Source organism: Microcaecilia unicolor, unplaced genomic scaffold (assembly GCF_901765095.1).
Source record: "Microcaecilia unicolor unplaced genomic scaffold, aMicUni1.1, whole genome shotgun sequence".
Classification (NCBI taxonomy): Eukaryota; Metazoa; Chordata; class Amphibia; order Gymnophiona; family Siphonopidae; genus Microcaecilia; species Microcaecilia unicolor.
Window position 1 is genome coordinate 64,609 of NW_021963035.1, and position 19,322 is coordinate 83,930.

Sequence of the window (19,322 nt, forward strand, 5' to 3'; positions counted from 1 at the left end):
TAGGGAACCGAGTTCAATTCTCACTGAAGCTCCTTCTGAGGTTTTTGCAACTACATTCAAAGTGGTTTACATATATTCAGGTACTTATTTTGTACCAGTGTCAATGGAGGGTTAAGTGATTTGCCCAGAGTAACAAGGAGCTGCAGTGGGAATCGAACTCAGTTCCCCAAGATCAAAGTCCACCGCACTAACCATTAGGCTACTCCTCCACTCCACATGTCAGTGTTTCATAATGAATCCTCTCTCTGGCATGGGGGGGGGGGGGGGGGGGGGAATGCTCATACAAGCATCTACAAAATCAAATATGGAAAAGAAAATAAGATGATTCCTTTTTTATTGGACATAACTTAATACATTATGTCCAATAAAAAAGGTATCATCTTATTTTCTTTCCCATGTTTTATTTGATTTCTATTGATTACCTTTAAAGTGGACTAACACGGCTACCATACCTCTCTACTCAAGCATCTAAAAAAAAGATCTAAATTCCTATCAGCAAAACTTGTACAAAAGTGAATGGGTGCACAGGAATATTTTATCATCATCATTATCGTCTACCTGAAGAATTGCTGAAGGTCTGGCCAAAAAATGCTGACAAACCTATTCTTGTCATATTCTTGTTATACAGATTTTTTTTTGCTTCAAGCTAATTCCTGATAGGGGAGACTATAGAAGCGTATTCCCTTGGATTCAAGCCTTCCACATGCTACAAAATAAAGAAAACTTTTTTTTTTTCAGTGAAAGAGTCTCTTTTTTTTTCTGTAACCCACTTAGCACTGCGAGGTAGTAGTCAAATATACAAAATGAGATGTAATGTAATTTAAGTAGGAACTTACCTTCTGGTACAACCACTATGTTGTTTGAATGAAGATACCTTGAAAAGGGGAGAAAAAAAAACCCACACTGAAACCAGCCGTTACCCTCAAGGGACTTCTGCAGTTAAAAGCAGTGTACAAACACCCAACCTGATGCATGTTAAAGGAGGGCTGCCAAACACAGACAGTATATTACTTCACCCTACAGACACAACTAGGAACAGAGCAAAAAAGCCTCCATTTTATCACCCCTGGGTAAGACCAGTAAAGGACCTGAACTGCAAACTTCCACTAAAATTCAGCATCCATGAGGAACAAAGGGGATTACCAGAAATGAACAGCATAGCCGGAAAGCTTAAGAAATAACAGCACCACTGCTGTTGTCTTGGCTTGAATAAATAAAATATATATATACTAGCCGTTGAGCCCGTGTAAACGGGCTAGTTTTGGAATGGGGGGGGTCCGAGCCCCCCCCCCCCCGAGGTCGCCGCTGCTCCGCCCCCCCCCCCCCCCCCCCCGAGCACTGTCTGTTATTGAACTTACATCGCACCACGCAGACGGGACATCAGCAAAGCTGCCGTCGGGACGGGCTTCCTTCTCTGCCTGTGTCCCGCCCTCGCGTTACGTAACGCGGCGAGGGCGGGACACAGGCAGAGAAGGAAGGCCGTCCCGACGGCAGCTTTGCTGATGTGCCTGCTGCGTCTGCGTGGTGCGATGTAAGTTCAATAAGAAAGACAGTGCTCGGGCCGGGTGGAGGGGCGGCGGCGACTCCGGGTGGGGGGAGCGGTAGCGAGTACGTCTGCGGCATGCGCAGTACAAACTTCCCGTTCTGTCCCGCCCCCCTCATCACGTATTGATGCAGGGGCGGGGCAGAGAGTGAAGTCTCTACTGCGCATTTGCGAGTGAGTACGACACTCGCCTTTTATATGTTTGATATTTAAAAAAAAAAAAAAAAAAGAAAAAAAAAAGGATGTGGCTCTCCAGCCTCGCCAACTTGAAATCAGCAAGGCTGAAATGAAATACTTCTCTTGGATACAAGCAGTGTTAAGATACACACGTCAAAGTACGACAAACACAGCAATAAACAGAAATTGTATTTATTCAGTTCATTTTTAAGGGCTGGGTAGGAGGTGGTGTACTGTGAGATACCCAAGAGTTCATCTGAAAAGTTTGTGTGCAAAATTTTACATAAGATATATAGTTCTTTCTAAACAATGGGGTGCACAAAATGGGAGGGGGGTGCTAAGCCCACTTTTTTTATTTTTTATTTATTAAGGTCTTTATTTAGCATTGACAAGGTATATTATCCAGTTACACACCAGCAAAAGTAAAGCAAAACTTAACATTAATCAGGCTTCAATCCGTCCGCCCTATTTTACAAACCAAATACAGTAGTCCTTTTATTGATCAATGCTGCAAACAAATACCTAATGACCCTTAAGTTTTTTAAACCTATATAATTTTTGAAATTTATGTGAGCCCTCCCTTCCCTCTAAGCCTCCATTCCATTCTTCTCTTTTAAACCCCCACCCACTAAGTCCCATCCCACCCTTTCCCACCCTGTATCTCTCCAACATTCAAACAAGATCAATGCACAAGACATAGTCACCCAACTATTTCAAACCGGACACGCATTTACAAACGGGCTTCCACACTCTCTCCCACTTAGCCAAGAGTTTCTTCTTCTCCGCAGTCAAGCGTTCCATTTCACTTATATACCAGACCTTTGATATCCACCTCACCATCGAGGGAACCTTAGGGGACTTCCAACTCTGCGCCAAATTAATACGAGCAGCATGTAAGAGTCCCTGAAGCAACCTAAAGTGTGAGTCCGTAAGACCAATCGGTCTCATCCCCAACAAGAAGACAGCAGGATGCCACTGCACCGGTCTACCCACCCAAACCTGGGCCCGAGACTGGACTCCTTTCCAGTAGGCTCGTGCCTTAGGACAAGTCCACCAAATATGGCCCATAGATCCTACACCCCCACATCCCCTCCAGCACCTATCTGATGTCGTACTAAACATATGATGGAGCTAAGCCCACTTTTTGATGCTTTTTAACTCCTAACCCTTATTCACTTGTTCAGAACCCTTGTTTTATCATCCTCACTTTAATATTCTCTTATCTCTTGTTTGTCCTGTTTGTCTGTCCTAATTAGATTGTAAGCTCTGTGGAGCAGGGACTGTCTCTTCATGTTCAAGTGTATAGCGCTGCGTACGCCTAGTAGCGCTACAGAAATGATGAGTAGTAGTAGTAAACTGCTTTGAACATAGTTGCAAAAACCACAGAAAGGCGGTATACCAATTCTCTTTCCCTATTTGAGATTCTACATGGAATGTTGCTAGTGGAGGAGTAGCCTAGTGGTTAGTGCAGCAGACTTTGATCCTGAGGAACTGGGTTCAATTCCCACTACAGCTCCTTGGGACTCTGGGCAAGTCACTTAACACCCCAAGTACAAATAAGTATCTTTATATACTACTGTAATATTCCCTTATCTCTTGTTTGTCTGTCCTAATTAGATTGTAAGCTCTGTTGAGCAGGAACTGTCTCTTCATGTTGAAGTGTACAGTGCTGCGTACGTCTAGTAGTGCTTTAGAAATGATTAGTAGTAGTAGTAGTAGTAGTAAGTGTGCCCTCTGTCACTGCTCTCTGCTGCTGAAGCCAGAGTGGTAGCAGTGGCAGCAGATGTACATGGGTAATGCAGCCCAACCCCATCGCTGCCTCACTACTTGTTATTCGGCATACAGGGTGAGAATGAAGCACAAGGGAATCTAGAAGAGGAGAAAGGGGGGGGGGGGGGGGGGGGGGGAGAGGAGAGCAGAGAGGCTGAAGTGGTGGATGAGGTGACCTGAAAGCTTCCACACATACAAATGTCAGAGGAGGTAGAGAGGCTCTAACTCAAAATAACACTGTTTTAAAGTTGAAAAGTAGAGGAGTGTGGTAGCCGTGTTAGTCCACTCTTAAGGTTATCAATAGAAATCAAACAAAATAAAACATGGAAAAGAAAATAAGATGATACCTTTTTTATTGGACATAACTTAATACATTTCTTGATTAGCTTTCGAAGGTTGCCCTTCTTCCTCAGATCGGAAATAAGCAAATGTGCTAGCTGACAGTGTATATAAGTGAAAACATTCAAGCATTACTATGACAGTAAAATAGATACCATTGGAGATTCTACATGGAATGTTGCTACTATTGGAGATTCTACATGGAATGTTGCTAGTGGGACTCTGGGCAAGTCACTTAATCCTCCATTGCCCCATGTAAGCCGCATTGAGCCTGCCATGAGTGGGAAAGCGCAGGGTACAAATGTAACAAAAATAAAATAGATACTATTGGAGATTCTACATGGAATGCTGATACTATTGGAGATTCTACATGGAATGTTGCTACTAATTGAGATTCTGTTGCTACTGTTTGAGATTCTACATGGAATGTTGCTATTCCACTAGCAACATTCCATGTAGAAGGCTGCGCAGGCTTCTGTTTCTGTGAGTCTGACGTCCTGCACGTATGTGCAGGACGTCAGACTCACAGAAGCAGAAGCCTGCGCGGCCACATTGGTGATCTGCAAGGGCCGACTTCTACATGGAATGTTGCTAGTGGAATAGCAACATTCCATGTAGAATCTATAGAAATCAAACAAAATAAAACATGGAAAAGAAAATAAGATGATACCTTTTTTATTGGACATAACTTAATACATTTCTTGATTTGGGTTTGTATTATTCTTTTTTTCTTGTAGAGTTGATGTATAAGTTCATTTCTCAGTTTCTGACTAATACAAGAAATGTATTAAGTTATGTCCAATAAAAAAGGTATCATCTTATTTTCTTTTCCATGTTTTATTTTGTTTGATTTCTATTGATAAAGTTAAAAAGGAAATTTATTTCATGCTAAGCGTATGTTTTGGGTCTAGATGTGAAAGTAAACATTTTTTTCAGCACCCAAAGAATATAAAGACATGAGATGGGAAGAACTCTATACTTGACAAAATTCCAATCAACTACAAGCAGAGGCAGAGCTCAGATCTTTTAAATGTAAAAGTTTTAAGTGAGCAGAATAGGGACAGTTCACCCTCTCGGGCAATGAGATTTTTGTTGACGGAGATCATCATTAAAGCTCCAATTATCCTTTACAAGTTTGGGCAAGTTTCAGCATTACAAGTCAAATGCTGTTAAAGAGCAACAGCGCACTTCAGTGGTTAAACAGGAGCACCAAATTCAGGTTCCAATGAACATCCTGTCACCCAGATGTTAAAACATCTCAAGTGTTTGGGTAACTGGCTACAAGGATCAAGGAAAAACTCTAGCAAACTGTAAATAGAACACTGATCTTGTGGCGATAAGAGCAGCAGTAGGAGGAGGGGAAAAAAAGTCACACCAGCTCAATTTAGCAGTTCTATAATAAATTAAGCTCTTGTACAGCATATGCTCATCTTTTCAGTCAACAGGAATCCTTTCGGCAAAAAGATACTACTGTGTGAGCAAAATCTAAAAAAAATAAATTAAATAAATGCTGCTTTTGACACAGGAGAAAAGCGAGTTCTAATGTGGAAGTATTTATTTATTTATTTTCTGCATTTGTATCCCACATTTTCCCACCTCTTTGCAGGCTCAATGTGGCTTACATTATGCCGTAGTGGCAATCGTCATTTCCGGAATCAGAAATACAGAATATTGTTAAAATTAAAGTACAGGAAATATAAATAGTTAGATAAGGGCATTCACGCCAAAGTTCCTCACTACCTTTCCAGTCTTATCTCTCCCTACATTCTCCCCCCGGGAACTCCGTTCACTGGGTAAATCTCTCTTATCTGCACCCTTCTCCTCCACTGCCAACTCCAGACTCTTTTCCTTTTATGTTGCTGCACCATATGCCTCGAATAGACTTCCTGAGCCAGTACTTCAAGCCAGGGGCGTATCTGGACTCGGGCGGTAGGGGGGGCCAGAGCCAGAGGGAGGGGGCACATTTTAGCCCCCCCCCCCCGGCGCCACCGATCCCCCCCCCCCCGCCATTTCCGGACCCCCCCCCTCGCCACCAATGACACCCTCCCCCGCTGCTGTCACTTACCTTTGCTGGCGGGGGACCCCAACCCCCCGCCAGCAGAGGTCCTCTCTTCCATGCAGGCTGCGCCGCTGCAAGTTGCAACGCTTCCTGTTCTTCTGAGTCTGACGTCCTGCACGTACAACGCGCAGGACGTCAGACTGAATTCCAAATTCTGAGTCTGACGTTCTGCACGTTGTACATGCAGGACGTCAGACTCAGAAGAACAGGAAGCGTTGCAACTTGCATCCTGCATGGAAGAGAGGACTTCGGCTGGCGGGGGCTTGGGGTCCCCCGCCAGCAAAGATCGGCGACGGGTTGGTGGCAGGCGGGAGGGAGGGGAAGGTGGAGAGGGTCTGTGGTAGGGGGGTCCAGGGCGAAATCTGCGGGGGCCCAGGCCCCTGTGGCCCCACGCAGATACGCCCCTGCTTCAAGCTCTATCTGGCTGTCTTCAAATCTAGGCTAAAAGCCCACCTTTTTGAGGCTACTTTAACTCCTAACCCAGGGCCGTGCCTAGGGTCTCTGGTGCCCCCCTGCAGACTATCGGTTGGCGCCCCCCCCCCCCCCCCCCCCCGTCCAGCAGAGCAGGAACAGAAGGGAGCAGGCAAGTAAGCCGGACCTCAGGAAAAAATAGCACTGTATGTATCCCTCATTGATAAGTCTCTGACTCTAAAGTTTAGCAATTTCATTAAAGCAAAATGTATTTTCACATATCACATCCTATCCAAGGAGAATGTTTTATATATGTCACCCGTCTGTGGTAAAACTTCACACAGTATCAAAATACCTCTAATATGTAGTCGTGCCAGCCGAGGAAACTAACTGTGCTCAGCTCACAAGAGACAGAGTGAACATAAATTAAAACTTCATCCTTAAAAGATAATATCGGATGAATGCATGAAGGTGAATATGAATTCCTGTGAATGGAATCAATTTGATTTACAATAAATCCAGATACTACTCCCTCATATATATAACAAAAAATTATTTAAGTGGAATGGAATTATTTGACTGTACTGGTAAACAGAAAGAAATACTCTATTGCATTCTAATCTCCTTTGCACCAAAGGATATAATTCAGATCAAACATTTATCTCTGATCAACTATCTCAGATCAAATATTTATTTCAGATCAAATATTAAGGTTTCCTTGCTTACAGTCACTTAAATCTACCTAACCTTTATATAGCTTATAGGATTTAAACACTCTTAAACTGAAATTCACCCTTTTCTATTCTTCACAAACTTCAAGTAATCCTGAAATATTCAGATCCTTTTCTCACTAGAGAAACTTCAATCGCCACCAATCTCTTTTCACTTATATTTTCTCATTTACCACAATCAGGCACTCTTTTATAACTTCAGTCAACAAACACAGGAAGTCACAGCTGGATGTCTCTCTTGGCAAAGGACAGCTCTCACTCTGTTCACTTCCCGGGCAGATTTCTTAACAGAAGCTGATCATCCAATCAGAGAGCTCTATTTGAATGCAGATTAACATACAGACACTCATGGGAATGTTTAGTGAAAAACACCGGACTAATTTGCATATGATTTAAACAAATCTGAGCATATGACAACCAAGTACAGACTCCCAGCACCTGAATTCTGCAATTAGATTTAAGGCAAATACTTTTAAAACTTATTTTTAGCACTTTTAAAATTTCAGGTTCTCTTTAATTTGAATGCTGTTTCAAGCTCTGAAACTCACCCTGACTGAGGAGCTAGCCCCAAACTGAAGCATAAAATAGCAATCTGGTTGTATTCTCATGTAACTTGAAGAGCGTGCCTGCCTCAATTAATACTGCTCCTTTGCATGAAAAGGGGAGGGCAGCGGAAATAGGAGAATCACAGACGGACAGGACGGCAGGGCAGTGGCGCCCCCCTGCGGCGCTTACCTCGCTTACTGCATTAGCACGGCCCTGTCCTAACCCCTATTCTGTCCTAACCCCTATTCACTTGTACAGTACCCTTGTATGTTTTATCATTCCCGCCTTAGTAATTCCCTTAGCCCTTATTGTCTGTCCTGACTAGATTGTAAGCTCTTTCGAGCAGGGACTGTCTCTTCATGTTCAAGTGTACAGCGCTGAATACATCTAGTGGCACTATAGAAGTGATAAGTAGTAGTAGTAGTAGGGGTAATCCTAATAAATAAATAATTAATTGAAATCACCCATTTTTATTGTGTTCCCCAGTTTTCAGCGAAGGCCAGACTTACTACCTCCTCAAAGCCCAGTCAAATAGCCAGAGCCTGATTTTGACTGGGAGGCCATAAAAGACTTTTAGCTCTCTTGTGCTTACACAGGAAACTTTGAGCCCTTAGCATCTTTTTCACTTCCTCTGAAATTCATTCTAACTCCCAACAAACCACACAGCAAACTGGATGTGGACATGAATAGCATCTGCCTGACATCCTCAATGTACTTTACAGTGTCTTATGTTGACCCCAAACAGATCACAAAAGCACAGCATGTCAAATCTGCCCTGCACAGCGTTTCCAAAAACCGAAGTCCCACTAACCTGTCATGTCATTAACCAACTTGACAAGATATTAGTGATTTGAGAACATCACAGCCCTATACACAGCGATGTAAAAGAAGATTTTCAACCCTCCTAATTTCCCCATTACATATGTCACACCTAATGGTTTCTGATCTTTAAACAAAATGTAATATTAGACAAAGGAACTTGATGGAATTTGAGCTATGCAAGTTGTAATGCAATAACAGTGGATTAAAGATAAGAGAGGGGAGGGGCGGGAGGGGGATAAAATGACAAAAGCTTGATGACAGAAGATAGCAAATTACTTTAATTGTTTGCTTAATTATGATTGAGTTTGGTACAGTTAAGAAGTGGAATGTGTTTATTATGTTGACGGTTCATCAATAAAAACGCTGAAACATAGACAAAGGAACTTGAGTAAACACATAATACAGTTTTTTAAACTGTTACATCATTTATTTAAGGAACAAAGTTGTCCAACACCCATGTGAAAAGTAACTGCCCCCTTAAAGTGACCAAATGTAATTGATAACAATTTCAGCTAATTGAACACAACCAGCCAGCTCTATCGAATCTAAATCTCACTGTATATTGAACCTTACCAAGAGAAGTAACATAGTAAATGATGGCAGATAAAGACCTAAACAGTCCATCCAGACTGCGCAATGGTCACACTCATTAACAAACCAACAATGAATTTGATATAAAATACCTGATTCACTGTCTCTCTTTGCTACTTCTGGGACAGACTGTGGACGTCCACCTGGCACTGTCCTTAGGTTCCAACTACTGGAGTTTCTGTCAAAGCCCACTCCAGCCTATCCAAATTCATCTGGTCATTTGCGGGAAACAGACCGTAAAAGCCTGCCCGGCACTGTCTTATGGTCCAATTACTGGAGTATGTCGAAGCCCTCTCCAGCTCATCCTAAATCGTACTGTCATACACAGGACACAGAATATAAAGCCTGCCCAACACTATCCTCACGTTCCAATTAATGGAGTTTGTCGAAGCCCGGTCCTCTCCAGTCCATCCTAAACTGGACTGCTATATACAGGACACAGACCACACAAGTCTGCCCGGCACTGGCCTTAGTTCTTCAGAGCCAGTTACTATCTAAGCACCACTTGACATCAAAAAATGCAGCCATTTAAGTTTTGTTTTTTACACCATTCATTTTCTAACTAGAGACCTTCTTTGTTCATCCCATGCCTTTTTGAATTCTGTCATTGTTTTTGTCTCCGCCACTGCTTCTGGAGGGCATTCCAGGCATCAACCACCTTCCTCTGTGAAAAAGAATTTCCCGACATTACTCCTAAGTCTACCATCTCAATTCATGTCATCTAGTTTTACCATTTTCCCCTTCTCTGGAAAAGATTTATTTCTCTATTAATACCTTTCAAGTATTTAAACATCTGAATCATATCTCCCCTGTCCCTCCTCGCCTCTAGGGTATACATATTTAGGTTTTCCAGTCTCTTCTCTTATGTCTTATGGTGAAAGCTCCATACTCTTTTGTACTGCCTTCCTCTGAACTGCTTCAAGTCTTTTTACATCCATAGCAAGATATGGCCTCCAAAACTGAACACAATATTCCAAGTAGGACCTCACCAACAACTTCTCCTGGTTATTACTCTTTCTATAAAGCCTAGCATCCTTCTGGCTATGGTCACCATCTTATCACACTGTTTTGTTGCCCTCAAATCCTCAGATACTATCACCCCATGGTCCCTCTCCCTGTGTATATCAAACTCTCACCTCCTAGCACAAACAGCTCCCTTGGATTTCTACTCCCCTCCGGGGTATCTACCTGTGTTAAAAATCTTCATATCATCTGCAAAAAGGCAAACTTTACCTCTAACCCTTTGGCGATGTAACTTACAAATATACTGAATAGAATCAGCCCCAGCACCGATACCTGAGGCACTCCGCTACTCACCCTTCCTTTCTCTGAGTGAATTTCATTAACTACCACCCTCTGGCGTCCGTCTGTCAACCAGTTTCTAATCCAGTTCACCACTATCTTTTCTTTCAGCAATGCTTCCATTACTTTTCCAATAATGGAAGTGAAGCTTACTGGCCTGTAGTTTCCAGCTTCTTCTCCGTCACCACTTTTATGAAGAGGGTCCACATCTGCTGTTTTCCAATCCTGTGGAACCTCTCCCATCTCCAAGGATTTATTAAACAAATCTTTAAGAGGACATAGAACATAACATAAGAGTAGCCATACTGGGTCACACCAATGGTCCATCTACCCCAGTATCCTGTTTTCCAAACAGTGGCCAAGCCAGGTCACAAATACCTGGCAGAAACCCAAATTGTGCCAACATTCCATACTACAAAATCCCAGAGGGCAAGCAGTTGCTTCCCATGTCTAGGACCTGCTAGAACCTGAGTGCCCTCAATATCCTGGGATGGATCCCGTCCGGGTTCCATGGTTTTGTCTACCTTCAGATTTTCAAGTTGTTCCTAAACAGTTTCTTCCCCGAATGGTGCGATGTCCACTAAATTCTTACATGTACCTTTGCCAGCCCATTGTGGTCCTTCTCCAGAATTTTCTTCCATGAACACTGAAGTATTTAACACATTTGCTTTTTCCTCATCACTCTCTACAATGCGGTTCACAGTATTTTTGTCTCAATCCAATTTTTAGCCTTCTCCCTTTCGCTAATATACCTGAAAATTCTACCCATTTGTTCTTCTGCTTGTGCCAGACATTTTCCTCTTGCTTGGCTTCTTTCAGTTTCATCCAGTATTCTTTATTTTCCTCTTCCTGAGTTTTTCCATATTTCATCTTCTCCTGTCTCTTCTGCCGCTCTCTCCCGTCTGCATGGTCATTTTGACTGCCCTGAAGCGTTCTTCTTCTCCCTCCGCCACCGCCGGCGATTGACACAGTCAGCCAGCCCTTTGCCAGCGTCGGGGCCTCTCCTCAGGTGCATCCCACCTCTGAGGAAAACAGGAAGTTGCACTAGAGTAGGCGGGACACGCCTGAGAGACCCCAACGCTGGCTGTGTCAATCGCTGGCGGTGCCGGAGGGAGAAGAACGCTTCAGGGCAGTCAAAATGACCATGCAGATGGGAGAGCGCGAGCTGAAGAGAGGGAGAAAGATGTAAGACGGGGGGGGGGGGGGGGGGGGGGGAGGGGGGGTGGAGAAGGGAGAAAAAGCTGCCCAATTTGGATTGGAGGAGTGGCCTAGTGGTTAGGGTGGTGGACTTTGGTCCTGAGGAACTGAGTTCAATTCCCACTTCAGGCACAGGCAGCTCCTTGTGACTCTGGGCAAGTCACTTAACCCTCCATTGCCCCATGTAAGCCGCATTGAGCCTGCCATGAGTGGGAAAGCGCAGGGTACAAATGTAACAAAAATAAAATAGATACTATTGGAGATTCTATATGGAATGTTGCTATTCCACTAGCAACATTCCATGTAGAAGGCTGCGCAGGACGTCAGACTCACAGAAGCAGAAGCCTGCGCGGCCACATTGGTGATCTGCAAGGGCCGACTTCTACATGGAATGTTGCTAGTGGAATAGCAACATTCCATGTAGAATCTCAAATAGTAGCAACAGTGGAGGAGTGGCCTAGTGGTTAGGGTGGTGGACTTTGGTCCTGGGGAACTGAGTTCGATTCCCACTTCAGGCACAGGCAGCGCCTTGTGACTCTGGGCAAGTCACTTAACCCTCCATTGCCCCATGTAAGCTGCATTGAGCCTGCCATGAGTGGGAAAGCGCGGGGTACAAATGTAATAAAATAAATAAATAAATAAATAAATTTTGGTTTCATAGACCTGAATGGAAGTGAGCCATCTAGTCCACTGTATGCAAGGAAGCCAGACAGTTTGATTAATTTGTTTCCACTCCCCCGCGCAGCCGTCATTGCCGTTCACGCGAAACAAAGCAAGCAAACATATGAGCTATGCATCCACGTCATTCTTTATCTGTAACAAGTCTAAAGCTGTTTCAGTTGGATAGGCAGTGCCTTAAAAGCGGGAGGAGAAAAACAGTAACAATTGAATATCACTAAAACAGCTTCAAAAATTCTTGTAGCTGGTAGAAACCGCAATTATAAACTCTGTAGTTTGATTTTTCCTCACTGTTCTTCTATACAATACAGATGTCCAGATTTCAGTGAGGCTATCCTGTTTTCTGATGGGTTCATCTTTACTGTTGTTGTAATCTGCCTTGGGAAGCCTGGTGTTATAAAGATGATAGAATACATTGAAATTAAATGGAAGTGGAATTAAACTCTCCTTTCATTGGCGCACATGGAATCACATCTTCATCTGTTTTGTAGTTTACCTTTTAGGTACACAAATGGATTATTCTGTTTTGAACATGTTTCAGGGGCAAGTGGTTTTATAAGTCAAAATAAAATTAATATATATTTTTTCATGCAGATCTCTTTTGTTTAAACATAAATGGGCTATAAGCCCCTAATGCTTGGTTTTCGCCTATTTTCTTCTTGTGATGACTTATCCTGTGCCAAAACTAAAAACTCTTACCTCTATTTGGTTGATAATAGGAATACTATCCACCCTAAAAAGTTGTTTTGTGGCTGTACATGAGGAATTGTGGTATTGAATAAATAAGTGTATGTTTGTGTCCCTAATCATGCATGCATTTTTCCCAAGTCCATTTAGTAGTGGTTTATGGGCTTGTCCTTTAGGTTAGACGGTTTCCTAAAGGACAAGTCCATAAATCACTACTAAATGGACTTGGGAAAAATCCACAATTCCAGGAATAACGTGTAGAGTATTTGTATGTTTGGAAGCTCGCCAGGTGCCCTTGGCCTGGATTGGCCGCTGTCGGGGACAGGATGCTGGGCTCGATGGACCCTTGGTCTTTTCCCAGTGTGGCATTACTTATGTACTTATGTCCTCTACTTGGCTCACTTTTATTACATAGAGCAGTGATTTAACCTATTGTGATGTCATAGTGGCTCATTCCACCAATAAGAGCCAACCTCATTAGTGATGTCACAATGGCTTGATTGTATAGAATGTTTGTACGTTTGGGAAGCTTGCCAGGTGCCCTTGGCCTGGATTGGCCTCTGTCGTGGACAGGATGCTGGGCTCGATGGACCCTTGGTCTTTTCCCAGTGTGGCATTACTTATGTACTTATGTCCTCTACTTGGCTCACTTTATTACATAGAGCAGTGATTTAACCTATTGTGATGTCATAGTGGCTCATTCCACCAATAAGAGCCAACCTCATTAGTGATGTCACAATGGCTTGATTGTATAGAATGTTTGTACGTTTGGGAAGCTTGCCAGGTGCCCTTGGCCTGGATTGGCCTCTGTCGTGGACAGGATGCTGGGCTCGATGGACCCTTTGTCTTTTCCCAGTGTGGCATTACTTATGTACTTATCCTACATTTATATAATCCTTTCAAGAAATCCAGTTAATCATTTAACATTAGGAACATTGCCACAGAGGCATGGTATGGTCGCTTTTTTAATATGGTAATACTAGGGCTCAGCTAAGGAGCAGGTTATTTTGAGTTAATCTTCACTGGACCAAACTTGCTTTCCTTGCACTGTTTACAGAGTCTGGTTTCCTTGGGCAGAGAGAAGGGGGGGTGGGTCTCTATTTCAATTTTTGTTTGTGGTGGTGGTGTTCTCTTTCTTTTTTGTGGCTCCCTATTCTGTATTACATTGGTAGCATGGAATGTCGTCACAATTTGGGTTTCTGCCAGGTGATTGTGACCTGGGTTGGCCACTGTTGGAAACAGGATACTGGGCTAGACGGACCATTGGTTTATATTATAAAGATGAGGGTCTGTCCATATATATATATACACACACAATAAGAGAACATCGGAAAGGGCATAAGTATTTTTACAAAACTATATATAGCATATGGATATATAGGGCTTGATTAATTTAAGTCTTTGACAATCATTCGACCCCTATGAGGATCTTTTACATATAGTGTATCTTGTGTCATTAACTACGGCAGTCTCTCTCACTACCATCTACAATAAACCATAGGCTGAATACACTAGATACTACTACTACTACTATTTAGCATTTCTATAGCGCTACAAAGCATACACAGCGCTGCACAAACATAGAAGAAAGACAGTCCCTGCTCAAACAGCTTACAATCTAATAGACAAAAAATAAATAAAGTAAGCAAATCAAATCAATTAATGTGAACGGGAAGGAAGAGAGGAGGGTAGGTGGAGGCGAGTGGTTACAAGTGGTTACGAGTCAAAAGCAATGTTAAAGAGGTGGGCTTTCAGTCTAGATTTAAAGGTGGCCAAGGATGGGGCAAGACGTAGGGGTTCAGGAAGTTTATTCCAGGCGTAGGGTGCAGCGAGACAAAAGGCGCGAAGTCTGGAGTTGGCAGTAGTGGAGAAGGGAACAGATAAGAAGGATTTATCCATGGAGCGGAGTGCACGGGAAGGGGTGTAGGGATGGACGAGTGTGGAGAGATACTGGGGAGCAGCAGAGTGAGTACATTTATAGGTTAGTAGAAGAAGTTTGAACAGGATGCGAAAACGGATAGGGAGCCAGTGAAGGGTCTTGAGGAGAGGGATAGTATGAGTAAAGCGACCCTGGCGGAAGATGAGACGGGCAGCAGAGTTTTGAACCGACTGGAGAGGGGAGAGGTGACTAAGTGGGAGGCCAGCAAGAAGCAGATTGCAGTAGTCTAAACGAGAGGTGACAAGGGTATGGATGAGGGTTTTGGTAGAGTGCTCTGAAAGAAAGGGGCGGATTTTACGGATGTTGTAAAGAAAGAAACGACAGGTCTTGGCAATCTGCTGGATATGAGCAGAGAAGGAGAGAGAAGAGTCAAAGATGACCCCAAGGTTTCGAGCTGAGGAGACAGGGAGAATGAGAGAGCCATCAACAGAAATAGAAAACGCACATGAAATCCCCCCCCCCCCCCCCCCCACCATAAAGGAATGAAACAGATTTCTTCTCCTGAGAAAAATTAAGTGATCAAAAATTAGCAATTACGTCAAAAAGTATACAAAACAGCTTGATATATAGACCAGATAATCTACTATCCAGAAGAAAAAAAAATCACCTCTGGCTGAGGTTCAGAGTTCAAGGCTCACTATCTGGAGGGATAGATGTGTGCTTTAGGCTTCATGGAACACTTGAGGATTGAGTCAACCTCCACATTCCAGTGGAGGAATCCGGATGTGGTCAAGCCCTGCCGCTCTGAGGACAGAGTGCTTTGTGCCCATTTTCTTATTGAAAACAAACACTAAATAGGAATGTCACCCTGATCCCTCAGAGCACTGAAGATGATGATGGATGAGAACCACCACCAACTGCTTGGATGCATCCAAGTGCTTCAGGAGGCTGAGGTGTCCTGGACTCTCCTGTGACCTAACAAGCCCCTAAGCTGAGCGGGAGTCCTCCACCTGCACTGCTGCCAGTAGAGGGCGCTGCTTCAATATTGTGCTTTCAATGGCTTAGGCCAGGCAGGTTCCCTGGAGTCCTGCAGAGCTTGCCTGTCCCTCACTATTGAAAATGTGATAGTGAAACAACAACCCCCACTGGCAGGACTATAGGTGGAGGACTCCTGCTCTGCTTAGAGGGAACAGTGGTAGGGCCTTAGCTGTATTCTGCACAAAGTGGAAAAAGTAAATACCCTTAGGTAAAGAACGGATTTTCACTAGGTTGGGGAGAGGGCTCTGTGAGGACTTCTGGCAAGTAGTACTTTTAAGAGCTACTCTTTGCTCTCACGCCCTAAGGACTCCACCAGCCCTGTATATCTGACCAGTGCAAATGATAGAAAACCTGTGTTTAGGATTGAGGAGATGATGAACACTGCTGCAATTACTTGCAGTTATCTGGCTACCCCAGCCCTCAGAATTAGCATGGATATCCAAATCAAAGATGGAAGAGGAAGCAGACATGCAGGTGAAGCCAGTGGAGAAGGATCGCTTTAACGCACCCACTGAGACAAAATGCACAAAAGCTTTTCAACGCATATAAGTCAAACACCTCTGTGACCAACCTGTAAAACTCTAAACAAAACATCTCAAGTAAAATATATAGGCTAGAAGCTGAACTTCCATAAAGGCTGTGCAAAAGAACTGCTTAACATTTTTCAAAAACAAGAATGGCTCCCCTTGGATGCTCTGTAAGCTTGGCTTGTATGCTCAGAGAGCGATATGAATGAATATAGCTAGTTGTGTCCTTTGGGAGGGGGAGGGGAAGGAGGGAGGGAGAAGGGAATGGGTGGGGAGTTACTAGATCCAGTAAAATCCTAAAAAATTTGAAGTTTTGTGATGTTACTAAAGGCAAGTTGACACTGTTACATGCCACATTGCAGGGAGTACTAACAGATTCTTTGTATAAACTATGGAGTAATGCTTCCCTGCTGATTGTATTGTGTAATTTTTGTTATGTTCACTGATAATAAAGACTTCTTGCAAAAAAAAAAAAAAAAAACCCAAGAATGGCTCAGCCTCAATATAGGGGCCAAGGTGGTCTTCCATGCACAACCAATTATTTATTACATTTACATGTTACCCTTCTAACAACCACTAGCCAGCTTACAATACTTTGACCTCGCTGATGCCCTGCTGGAGGGCACAAGTACATCAAGCTTGGAGGCTTTGGTGTGAATCTCACATGTTTCAGCTTATGAACTGATCCTTCACAGAAACAGTGGAATCTGTTTCTGTTCTGAGAGCTATCCTTGGACTGAATCATTGAAGAGATTTAGGCTTTGACAACATCTGGCTACTCCCCCAATATGGTCAGTTCCTGGGCCTTTTCAGCAGGTTTGAAAACTAGTTTCAAGCCTAGAAAAAATATCTTCAAATCAGCAAAATGAAAGTTTGAAAACAATTGGCAAGCTTTTTGGGGGCAACAGCAGTCTGAAGGGACGTCCTCAGATGACAGAAAAGACAAGCTAAAGAGTTATCCAGCAGCATGTGGAAAACCCTATGCATACTCAGAAGCTTCTTCCAGAGTGCTCTGCTACCCGTCTCGTCTTCCGCCAGGGTCGCTTTACTCATACTACCCCTCTCCTCAAGTCGCTTCACTGGCTCCCTATCCGTTTTCGCATCCTGTTCAAACTTCTTCTACTAACCTATAAATGTACTCACTCTGCTGCTCCCCAGTATCTCTCCACACTCGTCCTTCCCTACACCCCTTCCCGTGCACTCCGCTCCATGAATAAATCCTTCTTATCTGTTCCCTTCTCCACTACTGCCAACTCCAGACTTGGCGCCTTCTGTCTCGCTGCACCCTACGCCTGGAATAAACTTCCTGAGCCCCTACGTCTTGCCCCATCCTTGGCCACCTTTAAATCTAGACTGAAAGCCCACCTCTTTACCATTGTTTTTGACTCCTAACCACTCGCCTCCACCTACCCTCCTCTCTTCCTTCCCGTACACATTGATTTGCTTACTTTATTTTTTGTCTATTAGATTGTAAGCTCTTTGAGCAGGGACTGTCTTTCTTCTATGTTTGTGCAGCGCTGCGTACGCCTTGTAGCGTTATAGAAATGCTAAATAGTAGTAGCAGTAGTAGTACTATGAGACAGAAGACACCTGATCCTTTTATTTCGTTCATTGCCCCTCTTTGAGACAAGAGAAGCTTTTTACAAAGGGATATCATCACTTTCACTTTTATACAAAAGTTTCTTGGAAAGAGCAGAGGAGGGAAAACATTTTTAAAATACTGAATATAGGTTGATTGAGAAATGAACGAATTATTTATTTATATACAAGCATTGTCCCTCCGTGTTTTTAGATTGAGGTGGACTGGGGGGGGGGGGGGGGCATTAATTTCTTCTTAACCCTTGATAGTTCCAGCTCAGTTAGGACCCTTTTTTTTGTCTTAACTAGCAGGATATATTTTCCCCTATTTTCATCTCTCTCTACTTCATTTAGGTAGATCAACATGGCAAATGGTCCCTGGCAACAGATCACACAACTTTGCACCCTTCGCAGTGTGAAACTGAGATCTCCAAGTTTGACCACTAGATTTTGCTGCTGGGCAATAGCTGAGGATTTCCTCCCTCCCTCTGAGGGTCATGGACATTGCCTTTGCAGTCTGTTTACACTTTCCAAAAATATTAGGACAAGGGGGCATGCGATGAAGCTGCAGTGTGGTAAATTTAAAATGAATCGGAGGAAATTTTTCTTCACTCAACACGTACTTAAACTGTGGAATTCGCTGCCAGAAAAGGTGGTTAAGGCGGTTAATTTAGCGGACTTCAAAAAAGGGTTGGACTGCTTCCTGGAGGAAAAAGCCATAGAATGTTATTGAATGGACGAGGGATTAATACAGTATTTCTAGGATGGGCGGGACAAATTGCTTGTTCTTTAGGCCGCTGTCGGTGACAGGGTGCTGGGCTCGATGGACCCTTGGTCTGTATGTACTTAAATGTTCCCCACCAGCCTAAACAGCAAAGTCGTGACACAGGAATTGAACTCAAGTAACTGCACATTCCAAAGTGCCTCTCAAAGGCTCTAATCAGCCGGATTTAGTTAAAATACATACACACACAAAATACAACCTGAATGAAAGGAAGAGACACTTACAATTCCACGAGGTTTGGTAGTTTCTGTGCAAGATTTTCTGGCTGCAAAATTAAAAACAAAACAAAACACAAAAACATAAAAGGTTCCATGATTACTATGATCATTTTTAATCCAGCAGTTTCCACCTGCTCCTGTGTACTTCCAGCTAAGGTTCCTTCTAAGCAATGCACACATCCACCAACCACATTCCTACTGTCAGGAGCACTGTTTCTCATCTCACAGCTTCAATCATATGGGGCAAGTAGTTCTGCAGGTCTGCCCAATGGGGAATATTGTGGTTTCAATCTCAATAATAAGAACGTGGGTGCCAAACTCCCGCACAGCTTAGAAGGAACCAGGCTAATATGAAAAAGAAATTAGACGTTCAGCCACCAGAGAACGTATAACTTGCCTGTCATTTTTTTTTAATGTATATGGATAGCATCAGATTGTTCAAATC

The 19,322-nt window shown here is 43.3% G+C and overlaps 1 protein-coding gene across 1 annotated transcript in view; it reads right to left on the bottom strand.

The window, feature by feature from the left end:
- LOC115458803 (leucine-rich repeat-containing protein 28) overlaps positions 1–19,322 on the bottom strand; it is a gene marked incomplete at its 3' end in the record, with an annotated part of 85,882 nt that overhangs the window by 39,438 nt on the left and 27,122 nt on the right. Inside the window, exons 3-4 of the mRNA XM_030188615.1 lie at positions 18,884–18,924; positions 837–874 (exon numbers count right to left, since the gene is read on the bottom strand). Coding sequence (XP_030044475.1) covers positions 837–874; positions 18,884–18,924 — 79 coding nt within the window. The remainder of the gene's footprint in view (positions 1–836; positions 875–18,883; positions 18,925–19,322) is intronic.